This window comes from Psammomys obesus, unplaced genomic scaffold, assembly GCF_907164565.1.
Source record: "Psammomys obesus unplaced genomic scaffold, mPsaObe1.curated_primary_1811, whole genome shotgun sequence".
NCBI classification, from domain to species: domain Eukaryota; kingdom Metazoa; phylum Chordata; class Mammalia; order Rodentia; family Muridae; genus Psammomys; species Psammomys obesus.
Genome location: NW_026585690.1, coordinates 4550884 through 4564607, shown reverse-complemented (window position 1 = coordinate 4564607; position 13724 = coordinate 4550884). Strand labels below are relative to the sequence as shown.

Genomic DNA, 13724 nt, shown 5'->3' with positions numbered 1-13724 from the left:
AATCATTCTGGCTTTTAAGGTGACTAGTAGCTGTTAATGTGTCAGGTTTCTGCCAAAGCGCCTCCAGAATTACTTCCAAAGCACAACCTGAATGCCATTTCTGATATGCTCAGTCATCACTGAAAGTTCCTTATTGCCTAAAATTTGATGTCCATTTACCTCAAGCAGGCCCCCAAGTCCTTCCACATACTAACTACAAGCTTCTTTTCAAAACCTTCTGCTGCTTCTTGCCTCCCATATTCAGAAAACCCAGGCATTACCATTTCTGAAACCAGGCTCCATCACATCACTGTGCCTTTGCCATGGTGATTTCTCCTCAGCAAGTATACAGTCCTCTGTTTCAGTATGGAGACTCAAGTTATTCTTTAGAGAATCAAGTCAAATGCTATGATCTTCCGGAAAAAAAATCCTCACATTGCCTTTCTCCCACAGTATTTTATTTCTGTCCTTTATAAGTCTGACCCTGCTACTCTTTCTAGTAGAGCAGTCCACCTGGTTTTTCACATCCTACTTATAATTTTGGAATTTGTCACCAGTTCAGCTGTTCTCCAGTACTTACATATACAGTGACTGATCTCAGTTTTCAAAAACAGAGGAGTGTTTTCACAGCTCTGTAATATAACTACCATGTGGAAGGTGATTAGAGGTTGATTCTCTCACAAAATGAAATTCTCAAAATCAGTGTTTAAATGTTGACAGTTTCCTGCCTACCAATTTTCTGCTATAAGAACTCTAGGGCCCAGAAAATACCATGTCATAAAATAAAGTGTTGGTCTGAATACAATTCACAAGTATCATTATTCATACATTAGACACTGGAGTTCCTAAGGACTTTTGTGTAACTGTTTTTTTGTTTTGGTTTGGTTGTGGTTTTTGGTTTTTCTACAGCAATACTGTATAGAAAGACAATTTGTCCTGTTCACTGTCACTTCCTACTAATATCATGATGAACACTTGAAAAGTAATGCCCTAAAGGAGGGAAAGGTGCCAGGTATAATTAGAAAAAAAATCTACCTTGCAAATTAAGACAACAGCCATCCAGCCATCCAACAAAATCCCTACTTTCAATGTGTCAGACCAGCTGCCTTTGTCTCCATGGTTAATTATCAGGAAATTAGAAAAATTCTCTTTCACTAAGATTGTATTTCTCCCACTGCAGTAAATTTGTTCACAGATAAGACCCTTTGCACGAATTATGGAAACACTGTCTCCCTCCATGCTCATCCTGGCTGAAAATCAAGGTCAGCCTAGTGAACAACTTAGCTAGATTTGAGAGGGGGAATGTATGTCTTCCTTGGTTATTTTTAGGGATTACAGATTCCTTAAGGATAATGATTCCTTTATTAAAGCCTATTATACTAGGACATGAAGAGAAACAATACTATAGTAAATGGATTTTATAGGGATCACTTCTGAAACCTATTACTGACATATTGGAGGCCACTGTAGGACTGGAGAATGGCCAGCATGGAAGAATAACAGAAGGCCCAGAATCATGGGTGGAGCCCCGGACTATTATGCTGTTATGGCTATTATGAAACAGGACCTTTTCAAGTAATGCTCTCTCTCTCTCTTTTTCTGTATTTCTGTCTGTCTGTCTCTCTCTGTCTCTCTGTCTCTCTGCCTCTTTCCTCTTATCCATTCTCTTAAGTCTCATATTAGAGCTTTGGTTTTATTCACTTCCAATTCTGACATTGTATGGGGGCAAAAGGAGAGATCCTACCATTTCCCAAGACACAACAGGATCTCAGATGCCTGCATCCCTTAATAAAACAAAATGGTGTAGTACCTGCTCATGAACTATGTGTGTCTACTTGTATGTATCAAGAGTTTCTGGGTTGCTTATGAAACCTAACACTAAGAAAGTACTATGTAAATAATAGTGGTACTTATAAAGAATGACAATGGTGGGGAAATGGTGATTACGTGTTCAATGTAGATGAAGCTATCACATGCCTAACTACACAGGCCATGAAAGGGGTAAAGGGCTGAGACCTGGAGACTAGGGATCTGGGAGTTGGAGGACCCACACTGTTAGCCTAGACATCTACTCATTTACAGGCACTGAGTATATCACTGAGCAAATAAGTGGTTTTGCACTAGGAAACTTTCCTAGTTATATATATGAATCTGTAAATATTGAAGTAGATATAGAAGGCCACCTCTACCCTTTTTATGTGGATCATGTGCTGATCCTTATGGAGAAAATGAAGATATTTTCTCTAATATTCTTAATTTTACTGTCTCCTCTTTCCTGGTGGTCCCTGAGCCTCAGGGTAGGGATGAAAAAGACAAAGGTACTAGTTCTGCCCACCTGAACTAGCAAAGGCCCTGTGGGTAAGTTTAATCTGAACTGTAGAGGATAAATATCTCACAGATGTGCAGAGCTCCAGGGAATATTCCTTCCAGAAAAACCCATAGTACTGTAGGGTGATAGGGGAAGCCACACCTCAAATTCACAGTCTAAATAACCATTCATAAATTGAATATTTGTATATTTAATGTGTTCCTATGGAGCCTCCCAAACAGGGAACTTGTTTTCCTATTTAAGTTTCAAAAATCGTGCAGTGATGTCATGAAAAAAATAATAAAAATTGAAACAAAAGACCAATGAAGAAAAGTTGGTTTCTAAAAGCAAGTGTTGCAGAAGAGGGAATGGTTCAACAGGAATGTAGACAATGGAACGGGACTTACCTGGAGAAGGAGTAAGAACTTGCTAGTTAGCTCAAAAAAGCAACAAGCCATCCTAGCTGGTGCACAGTGAGAGGAAGAGAAACGCATACAAAGGGAACAGAGACCAAAGTTGCTCCAAATTGGTAGGTACTTGTGAGGTGTGTGGAAGGAATTCAAAGTGGACCCAGGAAGATACTGAAGGATTCCAAAGAAAAGAAGAGTCAGACAAATTAACTGCTCTTAAGTAAATTTGTAAGGAGTGACTGAAAAATGATAGTGTAAATGCACTATCATCCCTCCACAATCCCTGGAGAACCACTGGGATTGTCCAGGCTTCAGACAAGAGTGGTCGGAAGGGCAGGGGGTGGGGACATTAGGAAACAGCAGTAGGTTTGGGAGATATGGCTACCTCGGTCTTACAGTTTTTCTAATGGAGTACTGGAGGAAAGAGGCAAACTTGAAAACTCGGGTTTTTATCTCTCAAGCCACTAGGAACATCACAGCACTGTTTAGTGAAGCAGAAAGGAGACAGGTAGAATACTAGACTAGTAGCAAGATGTGTTTGGAGATTATCCTCCTCCTTTCTTGTAGGGTCTGGAGAGTCGACTTCACACGTCAGTGGAGATATAATACATAGATGCTGGACAACTGGCCTGAAGGCCAAGCAAGTAAACAGCACTGATGGTATTTAAGGGAACCAAGGATAGGGGGGAAAAATGAGCAAGAGAGGACTTAAACAGTGTCCTTGAAATTTCCCCCAAGGTTGAAGAAAATAAAGGGAACCAAGAGAGAAGTTGAGAGCATTTGGTGATTTACAAGGAAAAGCATAAAAGAAAGCATTACAAAAAAAAACAAAAAACAAAACAAACAAACAAAAAAAACAGTTTCAAAGGCTGCTGTGAACTGAGTGCAAAAAGGATGTAATGAGTGCTACATTTGGATGAATGGAGATCATTGATCTGTGAATTTTTATGATGTTAAAAGAACAGTGAGGTATCCCAGAAGCAGCAAGACACACACAGTATAAATTCACTTATAAGTGGATATTAGACATATAATATAGGATAAACATACTAAAATCTGTACACCTAAAGAAGCTAAGCAAGAAGGAGGACCGTGGGTAAGATGATCAGTCCTCACTTAGAAAGACAAATGGAATGGACATTGGAAGAAAGAGAAAACAGGAATCAGGACAAGAGTCTACCACAGAGGGACTCTGAAAGACTCTACCCAGCAGTGTATCAAAGCAGATGCTAAGGCTCATAACCAAACTTTGGGCAGAGTGCAGGGAATCTCAGGAAAGAAGGGGGAGATATTTAAGACCTAGAGAGGATAGAAGCTCCACAAGGAGAGGAACAGAATCAAAAAATCTGGGCACAGGGGTCTCTTCTGAGACTGATACTCCAACCAAGGACCATGTATAGAGATAACCTAGAACCCCTGCTCAGGTGTAACCCATGGCAGCTCAATATTCAATTGGGTACCCTAGTAAGAGAAAAGGGACTGTCTCTAACATGAACTCAGTGTCTAGCTCTCTGATGGGGGGAGCAGCCTTGCCAGGCCACAGAGGAAAACAATGCAATCAGTCCTGATGAGACCTGATAAGCTAGGATCAGATAGAAGGGGAGGAGGACCTCCCCTATCCGTGGACTTGGAGAGGGGCATGGGAGGAGATGAGGGAGGAAAGGTGGGATTGAGAGGGAATGATGAAGGGGGCTACAGCTGGAATACAAAGTGAATAAACTGTAATTACTATATAAAAAAAGAATGGATGGCTATTGAAGAAAATATAAGATAGGCCTAGAACATATTAGACAAAAAATGCACTATAGAAATTAAAATCATTCTTATCCCTTACCTTTTGTCTGTGTTCTTACAATGACTCCCGAAACCTATAGACCCTAGTTACTAAAGCACTGTGCTAATAGTAAGGTCACAGTCATGCTCACTCTGAACCCCAGAAGACTTGGGGTATCTTGTCACAGTCTGAAGACTCTCTCTAGACCAGTGGTTCTCAGCCTTCCTAGTGCTACTGCTGTGGTGATGATCAACCATAAAACTATTTTTGTTGACGCTACATAGCTGTAATTTTGCTACTGTTGTGAATCTCTGAACATACAGATTGTTATACTCAAATGCCAATCATCTGATGCCATAAGAAGTGTATATAATGGAAAACTGAAAGAGTCCTTTACACTGCAACTGTTTTCAGAAACGTTGTACTTTTGAGAATACAATCATTTATTGAGATCATTGTAGCCGTAATGAGGAGCTAAGAGGTCAAGTTGAAAACAGGAAATAAAACTATATTCATATGAATTTCACCAAAAAAAAAGAAGAAGAATTATAGTGGACCTCAGAGGTTAAAAAATACTAATAAGCTATTATCAACAGAGTTCTCACAAGTTAATAATCATCTTCCTCCTGACTTCAAACTGGTTTCCACAGTTCTTGAAATGGGGTCATCATGGCAGTCGCCTGCCAGCCCCACTGACTGAACATATGAATATGCATTATCAGGACCCATATGAGAGAATGCTGAGGCAGACTAAGAAACCGCCTGACTCTTTTCTTATAGTCCAAGGTTGCTTTGCATTCAGAATGAGCGTTATCACATGAGCAAGGGTGGCAGATTTGTTTCAGACTACTAAATATCTAAAATCAGGGCTTTATTCAAGCACATGCTTCTCTCCTTAGGGATTCAGAGGTGTGAGAATTTTATATTCCTTTTGCTTTTCTTTGAAGAACACTAGCACATCTACACATTTGTGCTTACTCAATTCAACTCAAAATGAACCAACTCCCACAAGTTGTGTTCGGTATTTTTTAACCAAATAACAAAACAGCTTAAAACTAATATTCTTTTTAATTTATTTATTTATTTATTACAATTTATTCACTTTGTATCCCCATTGCAGCCCCCTTCCAGTCCCAACCACCCTCCCTCTTCTCTACCCCATTCCCCTCCCCTAGTCCTCTGATAGGAGAGGACCTCTTCCCCTTCTATCTGACCCTAGCCTATCAGGCCTCAACAGGAATGGCTGCTTCCTCTTTCTCTGTGGCCTAAGCAAGGCTGCACCCTCCAGGGGGAGGTGACCAAAGAGCCAGCCACTGAGTTTATGTCAGAGAAAGTCCCTGTTCCCCTTACTAGAGAACCCACTTGGAGACTGAGCAGCCTATGGGCTCCCTCTGAACAGGGGATGTTTTCTTTAGGCGTGGTCCTTGGTTGGAGTATCAGTTTCTGCAGGAGACCCTGAGCCCAGGTTTTTGGGCTCTGTTGTTCTCCTTGTGGAGTTCCTGTCCCCTCCAGGTCTTTCTATCTCCCTCTTCTTCCATAAGGTTCCCTGCACTCTGCCCAAAATATGGCTTTGAGTCTCAATACCCTGGTGGGTAGAGTCTTTCAGAGGTCCTCTGTGGAAGGCTCCTGTTCTGTCCCTTGTCTTCTCAAAACCAATATTCTTATTTGAAGGTTGAGAAATGACAGAGTAGATTAAAGCACCTTGAGAATTTGAGGACTGGCCAGACCATAAACTTTCATTTTTAGCACCAGGCCCTTGACATCCTAAGAACATGGGATGATTTTACAGTCTACATAGACAGAGTGGTGGTTAAGTCATGTGCGGCAACACATGAACAACAGAAACAAATTCTAAGAAATAGAAAGTCTGCATTTACTGCGTATAAACTGCGCAATCAGAACAATGCTCCCAACTTTCTAAGACATGTAATAGTTCCCAGAAACAGACAGGGATACATGAAAATTCAACAATACCGACATTACTTCATGCTTACATTTTGGCAGCTCTACGTTGATTCCAGTAAATACCTCAATCTGATGATGTTTACACAAAGTGAAGTCACTGTTAGCATTATTCTCAGAAGGAAAAAAAAATAATAAAGCAATATTACCTTCCCTGAATTACTTAGGCAAAGTACATGTTCAGCTATTGGCAATTTTACAACCCATATTCTAAATCAGAATGCTCTGTCCCTAAAACAGAGAAATTATTCTAAACTCAATCACTTAATATTTTGCTTCCAATCTGGACATTTTAAAAGTCCATAAAACAAGTTTCTTTACATGAAGTGACTCTGCCAGTGTGCATTCAGTGTTTGAACCACACGTGTTATGTATACATGCTGAAGCCAAAGGGCAAATGATCAGCCTTTACAGTGATGAAACTGTTTCATGTATGAATGCAACATACAAAAGGAACACATAGTTAAGATAGTTAATTAAAAAAAAATAAGTAGTTGTAAATTTGGAAGAAAAGCTATCAGCATGGAACAAAGTAAATGTAAAGTCACTTGAAATCAAAGCTCTTCAAGTAAAAACACTTAACGTGTGAAAAATAACTGTGGCTCTTTTCTTCTTTTAGCAATAGCTTTAGATTCAATGATTAGTTGGGGTGAGTAGGTTAAAAATGTAGTTAATACATTTTCCTCCATTTTTATAAAGCACACAACTTTCTTTCTTTATGGAGTTCGGTTTATTTCCCTCCATCCTCACGACTAGTAAGTCTGTTTCCTGGTCTGCCGTGCACCTCCTAGCACTGCCCTGAAGCTGACCGTTTGACATCAGAGCTTCCCCTTTCGTCATCGTCTTATTGGTGAAAAGTAGGAGGGAGGTAGAATGTGACTCTAGTACTAATACCCTATCATTGGCCTAGGTTGGTCATCTTGGGTCTTCTCTGCAGCTGAGAGGCGAAGCAAAACCCACTGCCAAGCAAGAGCTGACTCCGAGTGAAGGTAACAATCCTCAACCGCCCAGGCTAGTGATGTTGTAGTGTGGTTACTTGAGATGTCAACAAGGTTATTTTGGAGTCACAGGGTCTTCCTTTTAGCCCTGATTGTTAAGCTTAAATACATCTAGATATCACTTAGACAATAATTAATTAATTAATTAATTAATTAATTAATTAACTTAGACATTAGACTTTAAGTAGTGTTGTCATCAAAAATTATTTAACTATGTTTTGTCTTAAAGTCTAGATTTGATACTGTCAAATTACACAAGACATTGTTAATTCTAATAATGATACTGATAGTTGGCCTACTACTCCTGTGGGCCAACAGAGAGGGCTAATGTCTCAGGGAATTGAAACTATAATAACTGCTCATATTAGTCCAATAATTACCTTCAAATCTCACTTCTACCTAAAAACTCATATTTTCTTTTATTGTAGTGTAATTACTATATTATATTTTTGATATAGTGTATTAAAGCATATCTTTCAAAGTCAATCACAAACTCCTTAACAAGTTACAGAGACAAACACAAGCATTTACCAGTACGTAGCTGAGACATACAGTAAAATCTTAGCTTTCTACTGAAAAAAGCTCTTTTCATTTAATGTTAACTATATCCATTATATATATGTATATATGTTATTCTGTAATATGTAATATTAATGGTAAATGTAAAATAGAATGTTAGAAATAGAATGTTAAATATAAAATTAAATAAATAATAGAATATATGTTTTAAATATTGAAAAGGAGTCTATGATTTTTACCAAAGAAGCATTATTTTTCTTGTAATGATTTGAAAACCTAACAGGAAAATAATTTTAATAAGAAATTCTATCCACTCAAGAAAACATTTTGCTTAAATTGCCCAAAATTGATTACACATGAAATATTTGCAGTTCGTTGATTTCTTAGTGGTGCTTGCGAAGCCAGTTTAGCAAACAGTGTTTCTAATCACCTGAGGCTTACATCAGGAGAGGTAAATGGAGTTTAGAATTCTTTCCTTTGCCCTCCTGTGGGGTGGGGCCATCCAGGTGTTGATTCTGTGACTCTTATAAAGCTTACTTTTCCATAATTCAAATTAATACAGTATAGCAAAAATAATAGCTACAGTAAGACACAGTATTCCCTCCCTTCCAAAATTTAATACATACTAGTATCTTAGAAAGTTTAAGTGTTACCTAATTATCTAAGAACTATTAATAGTAAATGAACAGATGGCCTCTGTGACTCCTTTAGGAAAAGATTAACTTGTGTCTTTATTAGCTCAAAGAACTTTAAATTGCCATATGTATACTTCTTATTCAAGCAGTGAAATTAATCACATCACTTATATTACTGGAAAAATAAAGTTATATTGTGACAAATGCTATTCTCAGCAGTTCATGGCCTATATATTAGTTAAGGGTCACAGAATGTTAGAAATGATCCAGTTTGAAGTCCCGATTTTACAGGTAACAAACACAAGGCCTAGAAGGAGGAAATGATTTCCCAGTTCTTCCATAGGCAGGGTACAGCGTAGGTTCAAACTGTGTCCTCTCACACTGAACTGCTTTCTGCTCACAGAGCCACACCTCACGCTCTAATACAGAGCATTGAGGTCTTTACTTTTTAGGCCCTAAACTTTCTAACTTTATCTTCATTATGCAGCACTTCAGTAAAAGCTTTCCCCCTTGTTTGAAATGTTTTGCTTCTTATCAAACGCTGTTCGGTAATTATCTGAGATGAAGATTTCTGCTGGTAACAGCCTACCTTTGTGGCACCTCCACTCTTCCCTTTGCTCATGGCTGGTGGACATTGCAATTCCGCTATTCCCTAGAAGCCCATGCTGTGCATTGCCAAAGCTTAGCAACACCTACATAAATTTCAACGACTTATTCCAAGAAGGTTTGTATCAAATGAATAGATGATTACATTTTAATGGCACTTTCACTAATAGACAAAAATTAACTTTCATTTTACTTCATGTGCTGTTTCTGTACTTTTGAGAAAATAGATTTCTTGCACTGGTTAAGTCTACCTATAAATTCAGAGCTTTCTCTCCCTTAAGAAAAACATTACACACAGTCACTTCTAACTCGTTAGCAAAAGAGTCTTAATTCTTTTAAATTTATTTTTAGGTGCAAAGATGAGGAATTTCTTTGTAGTTGTGAATATTCTGGCACTAACTCTTCCCTTCTTGGTAAGTTAATTTCGTTTCATTTTTTGGTAAGATGTTAAATACTTTTATTTAAGAGTTTCGGTTATTGTAATATAAAAGTACAGGTACTTCAAGAAGCATTAACAGTCTGTTATAAGGGTTTTTCTATGTTTACTTGTTTCATAAAAATAAATATTCCTCTAGATAACCATTTGGTTAACAACAATACATACTTCATCATGCATTGAAAGCCTTCCAAATTACTGTACAATGGAAAATAAATCTAGTTTTAAGTTAGAAAGTACTATAAAATATAATTCATAAATAATATGTTTTAAAGGAATCCTAGTCCTAGTCCGGGATCAGAAATCCTTTTGATAAAATTTCTATCCCTCCCATCCTCCAGTCTCCTTAGGGACTAAATATTTTAAAGACTTTAAATAGTTGACATATTTCTCATGATGTCTCTTTCTGTTACTCCGCAGGCTGCCGCGGTGCCTATCCCACCTCTAAATGTAAGTTGATATTATCGCTGCTAGAGGCATGGACTACAAACACAATATTCTGAAAAATTCAATCATGCCAAAACGCTTCCTGTCTTAAAGCTAAATAAGCATTTAAAGTTTCAACAACTTTAACAGACCATCAGACTTTTTTTATAATTAAATTTATTTATTTTCATTAATTACAGTTTATTCACTTTGTATCCCCCCATAAGGCCCTCCCTCCTCCCCTCCCAGTCCCATCCTTCCTCCCCTTTCTTCACACATGCCCCTCCCCAAGTCCACTGATAGGGAAGGTCCTCCTCTCCTTCCTTCTGATCTTAGTCTATCAGATCACATCAGGAATGACTGCATTGTCATCTTCAGACCATCAGACTTTTTAGTGTTCAAATTACTATCTTTTCTGACAGTCTTCCTACTGTGTGGGCTAGCCAAGTCCTTCCCAGGTATCCAAGTCCATAGTTAGTTCCATGGCTGGTAGACACAGAATTGCATTTTATATTTAGAGATGAGCCGTGTAAAAAGTTCTGTTTCTTTTAACTTTTTAACTAATTTTTATTGTAGTTTGGGTGTTTTCATGCTTTATTTTCACACTCATTCTGCAATTCCAAGAACTGCATCTGCAAGCAGACAAAAAAAAAAAAAAATAGAGACAATCAATCTAGAAAGTAATGTATGCTCTCTCATTTTTGAGATTATAAAATTGGAGTACTGGACACTTGTTTAAATTATTAAATGTAAAGAGGTATCCACTAGATAATTTTTTAGTAAATTCTTGGAGTCAAAAATTACCTTTAAAATTACTATGAATTTTGCATTTAGTTGCTTTTATTTACTCTTTGGAGTTGTGTTTTATTGTGGCCAACTGCTTGTTAAGTCCTTGCATTTTTCTCTTTGAGTAATAGGAAGTAATTTTGAGTCATAAAATGAATTCCTTTCTGCTCTACAGCAATTCTTGAATTATTGAACCTACTTTATAACAAACACTCCTTCCTATTCTCTTTATTAAGAATTTTAGTTACCAAATATCAATTATACATAATAATGTGTTTCATTATGACATTGACATACATATGCAAAATGTATCTTGGTCACACTTGCCCTCTTTTACCCTCTCGTCACTCTTCCTAATTCCTTTCCTCTTCTCAATAACTCCGTCTATTTCCTCTCCTTTATTTAAACTTATTTTTTATTCTTAATATTTTATGCATGTAAACAAAACATAATTAAGATGACTCACAGAGGTATGTGCAACTGGTCATTTACACGAGTGTGGGCAACTCACCAGTGTCTATACCACTGAAGACAATGCCTCTCCTGAGGAGTTTCCATTGCATAATGGTTCACACTCTGGGCTCTGAATGTGCCCCCCCTCTCTGCAGACTCTATTTCAGCGACCGTTAACTACAAACATCTCCTCTGGGAGGGGGGTCTTGTGAGCCCCCTTCCTGCTCCATGATGGAACTTTGACAAGATGCCTCTTATGCTGGTTGTGTGTAGGTAGTCACAGCTGCTGAAACTTCCAGAGTACAAATGCCACGTCCTGCCCATAGCATAGGTTTGAAAGGCTTCAAGTCACAAGGACGTGATGAAAATAGTTCAAAAAGAAAGTTAAGTTTATAGATTTTACCATTAAAACTTGTGAGCAGTCAAAAACCAAGTGGAAATAGTAGTGTGATACTTTCTTTTATCTGCCAATTAAATCCTCCTATCAATATAAAATGAATATAATTTTCATTTTGCCTTTAATACAAAAGCAAAATGGAAAACAAAACCAAAAACTTTCTGTTTTGGTTCTTCTTCCTTGTTATTTCTCATTTTTCTCTAACCCCTCAGTTGCAGAGGTGCAAAATCAGGAACAACTGGCTGTTAGTCTATGTTCAATTAGGTTTATAATTGAGATATTATAGTTGCAAAGAGGAATACCTTCTAAATTAAACACTAAACAAATATTTTATCACCACAAAATAAACTAGCATCTTTCGATAAATGAAGAGATCACTTGAACAAAAGTTAATATGAACCAAAGTGGATGTTTACCAGACAGTCTTACTTTCCTTGAATAAACCAAGTCATAAGTGCTCATTTTAATGCTTACTTAGCTCATAAGAAAACTCTCCATATTTAATACTGGGAGGAAAAAGAACAAACCCAGTGCTTAATATCTCTCCTGTACACTTTGTAAAGTTCAGGTGAAGAAAACACCTTACCAGATGCATCTTTAAATCCGTTTTCTTTGCTCATATTGATGGCTTCCATTTGTTCCAAAATGTGTTAGAAGTAATACAGTTAACTGTTCCTCTTTAAGGGAAATGCTTGTTTTGCCATATGACTTTGTTGTTATATTAGCATTGCTATAGAAAGGTGTGCCAAGAAAATTTTGTAAAGGCACATGGTTGGCAGAAATAAACACAGAAAACTTCTTAGTGGAGAAAATTAAACTAAAAAATTTAAAATCCAAAGTTTAAATCCAAAATTCTTCCCATGTGTCTATTATTCTGTTATAAACCATGCCATTTCTCAAGCTGGTAAAATTTATAAACTATTGTAATTTATGTGGTGAAAATGTACCCATATGTTGATTGTGCAGATTGTGTGTGTGTGTGTACAATGAGGCAAAGTTCTCTTTAAGACTTTTGTAGGTGCTGTGATTAAATATGTCTACTTAGGACTTTCCATATATGCCATATTCCCATATGGGGAAATATATTTTACATTAGTAATTACCTAATTCATTCAAAATAAATATTATTTTCTACATTGTTCCAGGTAGTGTTTCACAATATGAAAATCATACATAGGATGGGAAATTTTAAATCCAAAACTAATAAGAGTAATGATGCAGGATTCCATACTTCTAATACTCTATTTGCTCAACATAAAATACTGTTCTGTTTCAAAATAAAATACTGCTTAAGTTGTCTTTGCATTTTTATCTACAGTTAGAACCTATCTGCACAATTTTCTCTTTCTGCAGTGCCTTGAAACGGAGGGAACGATTGAGCAGAAAAGTGTCCTGTATACACCAGTTCACTATGCACTGAAGAGCAATCTTGGTTATGAACCTAATTACTACCACTATAGCCCCTCTGTTAGCCCATATATGTATTACCCACTTGTCGTAAGACTACTTCTGCTTAGCTCTCCAGTCCAGGTCTCCAAACGGCAACCAATGCCAAATTTCCCCCAGTCTGTTGGGGTACCTCGTCCTGTTCCAAGCCCGTCCTTTCTTGCCTTTCCAACAACGGAAACTCAAGAAAGCACCGACAGTCCAAACATCAGTATCCCTGCTGCTATTGAGCCTACACCAGCTCCTGTGTCTGAACCAGTGATGATTACTGAGGTCATTCCTGAAGGTTCCACGGTGCCCATCAATATCCCAGAGACTGCCACAGTCCCAGTGTTAACAACTGCAGCATAAAAACACTAAGGAATCATTGAAAAAGACAATAAAGGTAAGTAAGCAAAAAAAAAAAAAAAAAAAAGACCAGTCCAAGCAGCAAGCATGGACTTATTTAGTCACACAATCACAAATTCTAAACTAGTACAAGCAGATAAATCATGTTAAGGAAGCAGGCAGAATAGTTAACTAGAATTGTAATTTGGGATTATATAGCAAAGACAAGAGAGTTTTTGCTTCAATAAGAAGTGAAATTGGT

At 37.5% G+C, this 13724-nt stretch overlaps 1 protein-coding gene across 1 annotated transcript; it reads left to right on the top strand.

The window, feature by feature from the left end:
• Window positions 1–1195: 1195 nt before the first annotated feature.
• Window positions 1196–13486, top strand: Csn3 (casein kappa). Its single transcript, XM_055595496.1, has 4 exons — window positions 1196–1241; window positions 3265–3357; window positions 9543–9604; window positions 13043–13486. The coding sequence occupies exons 1-4, from the start codon at window positions 1196–1198 to the stop codon at window positions 13484–13486; spliced, it is 645 nt and encodes a 214-aa protein (XP_055451471.1).
• Window positions 13487–13724: the final 238 nt, after the last annotated feature.

Coding starts and splice junctions, on each gene's coding strand:
- Csn3 (XM_055595496.1), top strand. CDS start 1,196: ATGGAAACACTGTCTCCCTCCATGCTCATCCTGGCTGAAAATCAAG. Junction 1,242..3,264: donor CATCCTGGCTGAAAATCAAG/GTCAGCCTAGTG, acceptor CCTTTCTTGTAG/GGTCTGGAGAGTCGACTTCA. Junction 9,605..13,042: donor CACTAACTCTTCCCTTCTTG/GTAAGTTAATTT, acceptor CTCTTTCTGCAG/TGCCTTGAAACGGAGGGAAC.